Source organism: Triplophysa rosa, linkage group LG12 (assembly GCF_024868665.1).
Source record: "Triplophysa rosa linkage group LG12, Trosa_1v2, whole genome shotgun sequence".
NCBI lineage: Eukaryota > Metazoa > Chordata > Actinopteri > Cypriniformes > Nemacheilidae > Triplophysa > Triplophysa rosa.
This window is the reverse complement of record NC_079901.1, coordinates 12,104,680-12,117,233: the sequence shown is the minus strand read 5'-3', so window position 1 is coordinate 12,117,233 and position 12,554 is coordinate 12,104,680. Positions and strand designations below refer to the sequence as shown.

Below are 12,554 nucleotides of genomic sequence, written 5' to 3'. Positions count from 1 at the left end.
CTAAGATCTGCATTATTTCACAGCATAGCCTATGCAGTATATTGACAAAACATCCTGTTACATTTAGCTTCCTCATTCTTAACTTTTCACCCAAAGACTTGAGTCACAGAAATAGTTGTTTAAAGACTTTAACATGATAAAACTGTAGAGAATAAATTGTTTTGTTTGTTTCTACATTCATTAAAACTTTTAGTATTTTCATTTTTTTCTCATTGTTTCCTGCCATATCTCTAAATCTACATAGTGTAAAACCAGATGGCTGGTTTTCAGTCAATTTAGCTATATTTTACATGTACATTTAATCATTTAGCAGACGCCTTTATCCAAAGCGACTTACAGATGAAGTAAACAATGGAAGCAATTGGAACAACATAAGGACAACAAAAAGCATAAATCCAATAAAAAAATCTCGTCTCATATAGCCTACCACAGTATACAGAGCTAGGTTATTTTTTTTTTTTTTGAAAGAGTATAAAAGAGATAGAAGTCAGAACTAATAAATCAGGTGTTGACGGAAGAGATGTGTTTTCAGACGGTTCTTAAAGATGGCTACATAATCTGCTGATCTTGTAGCAGCGGGCAGATCATTCCATAAATGTGGAACTGATCCAGAGAAGGTACGTGAGAGAGATTTTCTATATGTAAATTCATTTTAATGAAAACTTGAAAACCAGCAACATTTTCCTTGGAATAGACAACAGAAACTACTGCAATGTTAAAATAGCCATGATGGTTTATTTCTCAGTAGGACTTATATTGAGTTTTTCCCATCATATGTTGTTTTGTATTTTGTTCAGGTTTAAGCAGGATGATATAACATTTAGGTGCAAATATACAGAATAATAATCCAAAACTTGAGGCTAAAATGGCAAAAATCTCCACAGCTACGGTGAATTTTCCAGGTGAACTAACATAAGATGGAATAAATGTGATCCACACAGCGCAGAATATGAGCATACTGAATGTGATGAATTTAGCTTCATTGAAGTTATCAGGCAGCTTCCGAGCCAGAAAAGCCAGAATGAAGCACATGAGGGCCAGTAGACCAATATAACACAGTACAGCAGAAAAACCTACTGTAGAACCCAGATTGCATTCAAAAATAATTTTTTCCTTGTAAAGATTCATATTTTTAATGGGAAAAGGAGGAGAAATTGTTAGCCAAAGCACACAGATAAGAACCTGTATAAGTGTAAAGGCAAGAACACTGAGTCTCTGTTGTACAGGCCCAAACCATTTCATGACATTACTTCCTGGAAGTGTGGCCTTGAAGGCCATTAACACAACTATTGTTTTTCCCAGAACACAAGAGATACAGAGGACAAAAGTGATCCCAAACGCTGTGTGACGTAACATACAGGACCACTCAGTGGGGCGACCAATGAAAGTAAGTGAACAGAGAAAACAGAGAATCAATGAGAAGAGCAGCAGGAAGCTCAGCTCTGAGTTGTTGGCTTTTACTATGGGGGTGTCCTTCTTACTGTAAAACAGGACTGTGACCAGAACAGTTATTCCTACTCCAAACAGTGAAAAAAAGACTAGCACTATACCCATAACTTCTGTGAATGACAGAAACTCTACAGTCTTTAACACACATTTATTTCTCTCAGCATTAGACCAGAATTCCCCTGGACACTGCATACAGTTATTTGAATCTGGAAAGGAAGTTTCAATTACTATAGTTAGAGACAACAGTAAAATTGTGTTAATTATGAACTTCTTTTGAAAATCAACTGCACCCTGAACAGTAGAAGAAAAACACAAAAACAGCAACTAACCAGTTTTCTTTGGAAGTTTGACTTGGGCTGAAGTTTACCTGTCTCATTACTGATTTCTCCATCTGCACATGGAATACAGTCATAACAGCAGACAGGTCGTCCTTTCTGTCCAGCCTTCCTAGTGCCTGGAGGACAAGTCTCACTGCACACAGACCTTGGCTTCTACATGACGAAAAAATGGAAAACATGAATTTATTCATTTTGACTTCGAAGAGTAAGGACTGGAACACTTGTAATCGGAGATATTGTTCATATTTATTTTATAGTAAACCGTAATCTGGAAGTACTTTTATGAAGTACTTTTATGTTTTGTCAACAAGATAAAATATGAAAATGTATCCTATTTATCCTATTAGAAAGAATGGAGATGATTTTCCACAAGAAATAAATGCAAAGTTTTCATTCAGATATATTTGTCACATTTTTTATATCTGTTCTACTTCAATCTAATTCAGTCTTATAGTCATATTGTACAAATACAAATATAAGTATTTTTCTCTTGATTTTGACAATCTGTTATCTTAGTTTAAACAAGCAATATAGAATAAAACAAGTTGTCATTTACCTGCAGCTGTCCTCCAGCCCAGATGATGTTTTCAGTGTTAAGCACAAAGCGCTGGTCAGGTGGCAGTGAGGCATCATAGTAACCCACTGCTTTAAACTGAATTGATCCATCAGAGTCCTGCTGCCAGTTCACAACTTCATACTGGGCTACTGCAGCACCAGAGCTGTCAAACCACACACGATCTCCAAACTTTACAGTGAAATTGACTTTTTTCAGGGCCTCAACCATCTAGAGTAAAAAAATATTTTGAACATTGTTATTCGTGTATTATACTACATTTTACCATGTAGTATTGTCAAAATGGGGTTACGATTGTCTTTTTACCTGCTGTGGTTGTACTGCCAGGCCTTTCTCACAACCTTCATGTTCTTTACATTTGAGTAGATTGTGTAATGAATAAGCCACAGCATACACTGATTTGTAGACATTGCTTGAAAATCTTTGTTCAGGCACATCTTCATTGTAATTTTTCAGCACAAGTAGATCCTGATATATGCTGCAGTTTAATGCGTACTGGGAAAAATGTCCATCTCTTTCTGAGCATGGAACAGCTGTATCCCAGAATGCTTTTATAGCATAATCTGAAAATCCTTCAATATCAATTTTTCTTACAGCAAATCCCAATGAGCCTCCCAGCACACCAAAACTATTTGGGGTGATTAAACTCTTTGCAGTGATCCATCCTTCTACACCAATCATTTGCAGGCCTGTAATATTCTGAATACTAAACTGCTCAAGTAGAATTTCCATCTCTAAACTGGTGAGAAATGCAACAATCACTTTTGCACTTCCTTGTTTTATTACATCTACTACTTTTTTTAGTTTCTCAGTCTCTGTGCGGTAGAATTTCACAGAGTACTCTACACAAATCCCCTCCTGCTGGGCTGTATTCAGAAATATGGCCATTCCATTGTTTCCATAGTCATTGTCAGTGTTCACAGCTCCAACCCAAGACCAGCCGAAGTGTTTGACTATATATGCAAGTGCTCTGCTCTGATGATAATCACTAGCAATAGTCCTAAAGAAAGAGGGGTGATTTTTTCTATTACTGAGACACTCACATGTTGCTGAGTGACTTATCTGAAGAAAAAAAACAGTGCACATGAAACGTTGAAACAGTCATCTTTCTATTATTGTGTCAAACTGTGTCAATTATTACCTCTTACCACTGGTATTTTAAAAGGTCCTGTTGTTCTGGACAGAATCACTGTGGCAGAAGACTCTGTTTCTCCTAAGATAGCATGTATAGGAGTCTCTCCATTGCATCTGTCTTCTTCTGCAAACTCCTGTCCATTCATCACTGACATAGTTGCACTCATAGAAGACAGTCTTGAACCACAGGTATCATATATTTTATAGCCAATAGACACATTTGGCAGCAAAGTTTCACTTCTATTAATCTCCTCAATGGCAAATGTCATAGTTTGAGCCATTCGAAAGTCTCTTAGATTTACACTGTAAAGAAATTAAAACAGTAGTCTAAATTACCGTTACATTCACAATGTACTGGCGGTTTGCTATTTCAAAAGTATTTTGTAGATGTGCTGAAGTGTATTTTGAAATAAAATGTGTTTATTTTAAATACATTAAACTGCTTTAATTGTTGTCTAAAATACATTTCAGCGTAACAAACCTGGAGCATGACAGAAGCTGAGGTTTTTGTTTAAACTCAAAAGAAGACAACGTTTCCACACTGCGAATAGCAAAAAGTCCTCCGATAATTATGTCTCCATCCTTTGAAAACTGCGGATACTTGGGATCTCCCATCATTTGGCAATGAGTGTTTTGTGCCATTGCATAAGGGTGATGGAAAAGCAGGAGTGTGTACAGTAAAATAAACATCCCAGAGTTGAAGGTCATTGGCTGCTTCTAAATGCTATTGATCTGATACAGTGTGTGCACTTTTATAGACTTAATTAATATGAATGAACGTGTTATGAACGTAGCCTATGACCTCATAGGGCAAAGCATGAGTCAGATACAATATATATATATATTTTAAATGATCAGAAACAAATTGTGAAACTGTGGCTAATTAAATGCGTATTTTTGCTGCCAAGCATCAAAAGAAACATTTGATAAAACAATCCAGATTAATTATTGTTGTGCATATTTTTAGTTTAGTTGTTTTTAAATGCTTGCATTTGGTTGAATTTCATTCATGAAGAAATGGCTAGTTAGTTAAGTTATGTTCTCAAGCAAAATGTGACTCACATCACACTTCTGTGAGACTACACAGTAGACTATTTCAAATCAACAAAATGCTCCTTCACAGACCCCACTCAAATGCTGTTTGTTTGTGTCTTTGAAAAGTAAATAACCAAAGCAGTCACATTTTTCTCGAAAAAAAGTATGAGTAAAGAATACAAATTTGTGATAAAAATTTTTTTTTGGAAAAATGTACACATAATTAACCACTGTTAATATCGATATACACTATGTTCACACTTCTAACCTTAATGCTCTATTCTGATTTATTGCCCATGATCAGATTTTTATGTTTTTTGCTGGGCTGTTCACGTTATTTTTTAATATGGCCAGCAGATTTCAGCACACTGTCATACATAAGTAAGCATAATGGCCAAGTCAGCGGATGTGTGCAACTTGTTATGGTGCTGCGTGGACCAGTCTCCGTGTGGCATCGGTTCCACGCGGAGCAAATTCAGAGCATGCCCGAAACAGTTCGTTGGTTCTCAAGGTGCACGCCAGCTGGTCTGCGCATTGCAGCATGGTGTAGATCACACCTATAGCTTGGGCTTACGTTTATAAGGTGATGCTAATGTTTGGCAACTCAGCTGAGAGTGCATTTTTCGTCACCAGGGCTCCATATTCCACTGCAAAATTGTTATGTCCACCTCACTAACTTCCCTCAGCCTCGTTATTCTAATGTTGCACAAGCGCCGACAACTAACGGAACTCGTGAATCAGCTTTAAATGGAATGCACTAAACCATGGGTCGGCAAGTAAGTTTGTCATCGGGCCAAAAAACAAATTCGCCGCTAGATGGCGGGCCAGAACATAGTCAAAGGATAATTTAAGAAATTCATTAATGAAAAATGCAACTAGAATAGCCTACTTTTAAAAATATGGTTATTATATCATTATTTATTATATATAATTACATAATAGTCATTATTTAACGTAGCCTATTTAACGTAACGTATTTGACGTAATAGCGCTGGGGCTACGCTATTACGTCGTGTCGTGTGATGTTAACATTTAAGCTAACTAGATGGTGAGAGAAAATGGCACTATCCTGACTCAAACTGAGACATTTATTCAAGACGTTTATTATGAACTGACATCAATTAGACTTAATAGACGCATTTGATGTCAGAGCGGGATCTGAGTGGGATTGGGTTTACCGGTGAGCGTAATGTGAGCAGAGCGTTTGCTTGGTCCGTGAGCGACTGAGCGAAGCGCAGTCATTGGCGAAATATTAATAGTAGGCTGAAAAAGAGCAGTTATGTTTCAGTCCGACATTCTGTGATATTACAGCCAATATTTTTAGTCATTTTTAATTTAAAGAGTGCCTAAAATTACTATATAATAAATGATAAAGTACATTTGATTTTCGTTACATTATTTCCGTGAACATATAGCTGCCATAGTGTAATGGAGGCCAGCTAGTGAAGAGATGTGCAGTGTGTAAACCTCACTCCCCGACCAACAGAGACGCTCTAGCGACAGACGCTAGAGACTGCGGTCTTTAGCCTCCTTGTTAGAGCGCCCGTCTCCCATCCGGACCGTCGCCGGTTTGAGGCCTGTGCAGAGCGGGGCAAGTGGGACCGGTTACAATAGTGCAACATTCAAAATTAACCCACAACAGATGAAATGAACTATGAACACCTTTATTATTACTGGGGTTAATTAAAGAAACAGGCTCTAAAGAAAAATAGACCAAAACAAGGGGAAATGCGGTCTTAAACGTCGTCGTTACAGCATTTAAGAATGTACTTTTAGAAACTTGGAAAAAGCAGCTGCGCCTTCGAAGGCTGCATGCATCCTCCGGAGATCACATTTGTCGGCCGATGCCGGATGTTTATTCAGGTTTTATTTCAGAAAAGCAACTGTTAGTGACACAATGTCTTCTTAAGAGAAATAAATATAAATGGTATAATGTTTTTTTTTAACTGAAATGAGCCTGTATCAGAACTCTTGTCGCCGCGAACTTCCGCAAATGGACTAGGCGTTTGTAGTTGGCATGCATGCCGTTGCCGTTGCCGTTGTGCTATTATTCAGGCTTCAGGCTCATGCGGTGTAGGCTACATGAGACAATAATCTAGCAGCAAAAAAGTAAATCACCAAGAGGTCTGAGCGAGCGACTTTGAGATTGAGCGAGCGGAGCGGAATTTTCAGAACGTCTCTCTCCGCTCCGCGAGAAATATTAATGATCCGCTCCCCGCTACGCTCTCGCTCAGCTTCGCTCACATGCTCTGCTGGCGCGGGCCAGATATTTTTGCCTGTTGCCGACCCCTGCACTAAACCATTGATCACTTGGTGTTCACTATGAAGCATAGTTGACCATATGCACAGAACGTTCTTAAGAACTTATGCAGTATAGCCAGCTGGAAAACTTCTGGGGAACCGTCACACATTGATGTGGGGGTATCTTAAATTTTCTGAGATAGCTCCAACAGCATCAATAGCGTAATGCTTTATTCAGAATCTAGTCTAGTCGTGCCTAACAGTAATTTATTTAAAAAGACGTTTACATTTCAGAGGCATGAGGGGACAACAGATGCTGACAGACAGACTTCTGACGTTTTCTAAATTACATCTTATCCAACCTAGTGATTTAGCCACCAATTCCCATTATTTGTCTTTTAATTTGTACAGATACAACATAAGTCAGTGGGTAATTTGATATGTTTATTTGAGAATATGATAAAAGATATTAAAAACAGTTTTACTAAACGACAAAAATAAAATCTCTTTGCAAAACCACAAAATACCCATGCAAGTTTATTTTTCAGTAGGACTTAGTTTGTGTTTTTCCCATCAAATGTTGCTTTGTATTTTGTTCAGGCTTAAACAGGATGATGTAACATTTAGGTGCAAATATACATAATAATAAACCAAAACTTGAGGCTAAAATAGCAAATATCTCCACAGCTACAGTAAATTTTCCAGGAGAACTAACATAAGCTGGAATAAATGTGATCCACACAGCACAGAATATGAGCATACTGAATGTGATGAATTTAGCTTCATTGAAGTTATCAGGCAGCTTCCGAGCCAGAAAAGCCAAAATGAAGCACAAGAGAGCCAGTACACTAATATAACCCAGTACAGCCCAGAAACCAACAGTAGAGCCCAGATTGCACTCAAGAATGATCTTCTCTTTATAATATTTCATATTTTTGTAAGGAAAAGGAGGAGATATTGTTAGCCAAAGCACACAGATAAGAACCTGTATAAGTGTAAAGGCAAGAACACTGAGTCTCTGTTGTACAGGCCCAAACCATTTCATGACATTACTTCCTGGAAGTGTGGCCTTAAAGGCCATTAACACAACTAATGTTTTCCCCAGAACACAAGATATACAGAGGACAAAAGTGATCCCAAACGCTGTGTGACGTAACATACAGGACCACTCAGTGGGGCGACCAATGAAAGTAAGTGAACAGAGAAAACACAGAGTCAATGAGAAGAGCAGCAGGAAGCTCAGCTCTGAGTTGTTGGCTTTTACTATGGGGGTGTCCTTCTTACTGTAAAACAGGCCTGTGACCAGTACAGTTATTCCTACTCCAAACAGTGAGAAAAAGACTAGCACTATACCCATAACTTCTGTGAATGACAGAAACTCTACAGTCTTTAACACACATTTATTTTTCTCAGCATTAGACCAGAATTCCCCTGGACACTGCATGCAGTTATTTGAATCTGGAAAGACAGTTGTGATCACTAGTTAGAGACCAAAATAAAATTTGATTGTGAATTTAATTGTAAACCAATTTGCTAAGAAACTAAATAGAAAATATCAATGGAAATATTAAAAAGATTTCTGGTTCAGTTTACCTGTCTCATTACTGATTTCTCCATCTGCACATAGAATACAGTCATAACAGCAGACAGGTCGTCCTTTCTGTACAGCCTTCCTAGTGCCTGGAGGACAACTCTCACTGCACACAGACCTTGGCTTCTACATGTGAAAGTTGATTATGTATTCACTTGTTTATAGCCTACAGACTCTAAAAAATGAATATAAATGTAAATATATGACGCAAACAGACAATGTCAACTATATCTGGGGTATTTTGAATACTTAGAATAAAAATTGTATTGTCTTTAAATTACTGATTACTGCCCTCTGCTGATGATTGTGCATTTTTTCAACCCTCTTCTTAGTTTGGCCTTTTTCAAACTATAAAATGTTGTACAGTCATGTCATTGTTACAGTATAACTCATTTTGACAGTTTAGCCTCAGCACATTATGTACATCCGTATGTATTGCAGTGTTTGTTTCACTCAGTGCTTGAAGTGGGGAAAAAAGTTTCCGGTACTCTCTTGTGCACATTGCCATATGCAAATTATTACCACATTTGAATTTTTTAGAATGAAAAAACAGTATTTGGACATTGCTAGTAAACATATTTATTTACTAAAGGAACCATTTGCCAAACAACTTATTGCATAATCTTAAATACAAAATTGACCAATAAAACAGCCATTTCTTTAACTGTGATAATAGTTCTGCAGTCTATTGAATTCTTCTGTTAATTAAATCCATCATATACACATATATTATGCCTAATATGCTATAAACTTGTATGTTATGTTTTTAGGTGTGTCAAGTCGAACACACGTTACATTATGTGACAAACCACCTAGGTTTTCATTTAAAACAGCAGAATTAACAAAAGATAAGTAGTTTGCATCTCTGAAATCTTACCATTTATCACTTTTATTGTAAAACCGTTGGGTTTGTTATGATTGCTTTCTCACATCATACTACACAGTCACAGTCATTAGCGCCCGTCAGCAGATTGTCTTCTTCCATTTTTTTGGCTGAAAGTTCTGTCTCCTTTAGTTTTCTTGGCTGAAATGCTGCTTGCCCTCTGTACTGTAATTTGATTGGCTGGAATTCCGTAAACCCTGTTTGATTGGTCGATCTGTTGAAATTGGATAGCTCCGCGCCAAAGACCCTCAATGGAAAGCCTTCAATCTTTAGCCAAAAAATACAAACACTAACGCCGTGACTCTAGCGAATCACCCATACAATTACGCTTTGACTCGGAGTGGCAAAGTACCGGCAACAGGTGAGAAAGTTAAGGTATGCTAAAGATTAAAATAGAGAAGTGCCGGTACTTCATACTGGCACGTACTGGCCCACTTCAAGCACTGGTTTTACTAATGTTTTAGAGATGCATGTGCTATTTACTATGTATATGACCTTCAATACCTTTATTTACCTTCAATACCTTTAATTTAATTTACTACATTTACACGATATTACCTCAGTTTAAACCCTGTATCGCAAACATTTAAATTTACCTGCAAGTGTCCTCCAGCCCATATTATGTTTTTAAGGTTAAGCACTAAGCGTTTGTCAGGGGGCAGTGAGGCATCATAGTAACCCACTGCTTTAAACTGGAATGATCCATCAGAGTCCTGCTGCCAGTTCACAACTTCATACTGGGCTACTGCACCACCAGTGCTGTCAAACCACACACGATCTCCCATTTTTATGCTGAAGTTCACCTTTTTCAGAGCCTCAACTACCTAGTAAAAGACATTATTATTGAAAGAGTTTAAAACATAATTGAGAGCCTTCTTACTCCCACTTTCTCTCTCTTTGTTTTTTTTTACCTGCTGTGGTTGTATTGTCAGGCCTTTATCACAACCTTCTTTTTCTTTGCACTTGAGCAGACTGTGTAGTGAATTAGCAACAGCATACACTGCTTTGTAGACATTACTAGCATATCTTTGTTCAAGCACATCTTCACTGTAATTTTTCAGTGCAAGTAGATCCTGATATCTGCTGCAACTTACTGCTTTTTGAGAATAATTCCCATATCTTTCTGAGCATGGAAAAGCTGTGTTCCAGAATGCTTTGATAACATATTCTAAGAACCCTTCAATATCAATTTTTCTTACCGCAAATCCCAGTGACCCTCCCATTACATGAAAACTGTTTGGAGTGATGTAAATCTTTGATGTTATCCATGCCTCCACACCGACCAATTGAAGGCCTGTAATGTTCTGTATACTTAGCTGATCAATAAGTAATCCCATCTCAACAAACGAAATAAATGCAACAATCACTTTTGCTGTGCCTTTTTTAATTGTATTTACAACTTTCTGGAGTTTTTCAGGCTCTGTTCGGTAGAATTTCACTGTGTACTCTACACAAATGCCCTCCTCCTGGGCTATTTTCAGAAATATAGACATTCCATTGTTTCCATAGTCTGTGTCACTGTTCACAGCTCCAACCCAAGACCAGCCTAAATGCTTGACCATGAGTGCAAGTGCTCTGCTCTGGTGATAATCACTTGCAATAGTCCTGAAGAATGATGGATAATCTTTTCTGTTACTGAGACATTCACATGTAGCTGAAGGACTTATCTGAAAAAGAAAGCATATGAAACAGTAAAATGTTGATGCAGAAAAACTGTGCTTGTGTCAAACTTTTACTGTTATTGTCTCTTACCACTGGGATTTTAAAAGGTCCTGTGGTTCTGGACAGAATCACTGTGGCAGAAGACTCTGATTCTCCTATGATAGCATGTATAGGAGTCTTTCCATTGCATTTGTCCAATATTGCAAACTCCTGATCATTCATCACCGCCATAGTTGCACTCATAGAAGACAGTCGTGAACCACAGGTATCATAGATTCTGTAGCCAATAGAAACATTTGGGAGTAAAGTTCCACTTCTGTTAATCTCCTCAATGGTAAAAATCATGATTTGAGCCAGCCGAAAATCTCGTAGATTCACACTGTAAATACATTAAAGCAGCAGACTAAAGATAGATAAGGGGGGTCACAAAAGAGTATTTACAATAGTGCCCCACAAAATTATACAAGTTCCCAGATGTTTTGTTAGTGTTCTATTATAGAGTTCAAATAAAATACATCATATGAAAAAGAAAAATAGAGCGTTTTTTTCTTTTTAGATTTTTGGTTAAAAATCTGCGTGTTTAGGTGGGAATTGATCAAGACGTTTTTTTTAATTGAGATGAATGTCAGAAAATGTACCAATGATCTGGAATTCACCTTGTGTTATTATTATTTATAATATCTTTCAGAGAGTTTCCAATGTTACAAACCTAGAGCATGACAGAAGCTGAGGTCTTTTTGTGAACTCAAATGAAGGTAACATTTCTCTCTTGTTGATTGCAAAAACTCCTCCAATAGTTATGTCTCCATCCTTGGAAAGCAGAGGGTACTTTGTGTCTCCCATCATTTGGCAAAGAGTGTTTTCTGCATTTGCATTAAAATGAATGAAAAGCAGGAATGTGTAAGGAAAAATAAGCATTCTAAAGACTGAGCCAAAGTGTTGCTGCCCTATGCATTTGACCCTAATACAGTATTTATGTGTTTATACTAAGTCATAATTTATACAAATGAATAATCAAGGATGCATCTAATGACCTCATAGGGCAGAGCATGAGCCAGGTCCAGTAAGATTTGAATAGGGTCATGCTAATTTACATTTTTTCCCAACCTATCAGAAGGTAAACTGGAAAAGTGTTTAGGTAAATATTTTGTTTTATCCACAGTATTGCTATAGAATATGTAAGGCCACAAACATGGTTTGTGTGTATTCGGATTTCAGAAGATTCCTATTTATTTCCCATGAGCTTATAGGTTGTTAAAGCTTCTGGTGAAGAGATACTCCACCCATAATCTGACAGAAATTATTAATCAGTCAGACAATAATCAAAAACAAAGAAAACCTGTTGTGTAACTTCATATGCTTATGTAATGGCAACATCTTAGCTTCAGAGGGAAAGAACAATTAACATTTGTTTTAATTATGTGAATGTAAAATTGTATTTATTTATTAATTCATTGCAGTTTTCCTACAGGCCACAACCCCCCTGCAACACTGCAGCAATCAATGTCCATCCATTCTTTCTGTGAGCGTAAAAATAGGCCTTTTCAGAATCAGAATCAGAATCAGAATCAGAAGAGCTTTATTGCCAAGTGTGCTTGCACACACAAGGAATTTTCTTTGGTGTTGGAAGCTTCTAGTACAGACATT

The 12,554-nt window shown here is 37.3% G+C and overlaps 2 protein-coding genes across 2 annotated transcripts; both read right to left on the bottom strand.

Annotated features, from left to right (window-relative positions):
- Positions 1 to 741: 741 nt before the first annotated feature.
- Positions 742 to 4,185, bottom strand: LOC130563026 (extracellular calcium-sensing receptor-like). Its single transcript, XM_057348426.1, has 6 exons — positions 3,977 to 4,185; positions 3,510 to 3,798; positions 2,668 to 3,423; positions 2,344 to 2,571; positions 1,817 to 1,940; positions 742 to 1,655 (listed from the first exon to the last, which is right to left on the bottom strand). The coding sequence occupies exons 1-6, from the start codon at positions 4,183 to 4,185 to the stop codon at positions 742 to 744; spliced, it is 2,520 nt and encodes an 839-aa protein (XP_057204409.1).
- Positions 4,186 to 7,315: 3,130 nt separating this feature from the next.
- On the bottom strand, positions 7,316 to 11,825 carry LOC130562969 (extracellular calcium-sensing receptor-like). The gene is made up of 6 exons (XM_057348331.1): positions 11,617 to 11,825; positions 10,998 to 11,286; positions 10,157 to 10,912; positions 9,842 to 10,069; positions 8,365 to 8,488; positions 7,316 to 8,229 (listed from the first exon to the last, which is right to left on the bottom strand). The coding sequence occupies exons 1-6, from the start codon at positions 11,823 to 11,825 to the stop codon at positions 7,316 to 7,318; spliced, it is 2,520 nt and encodes an 839-aa protein (XP_057204314.1).
- Positions 11,826 to 12,554: the final 729 nt, after the last annotated feature.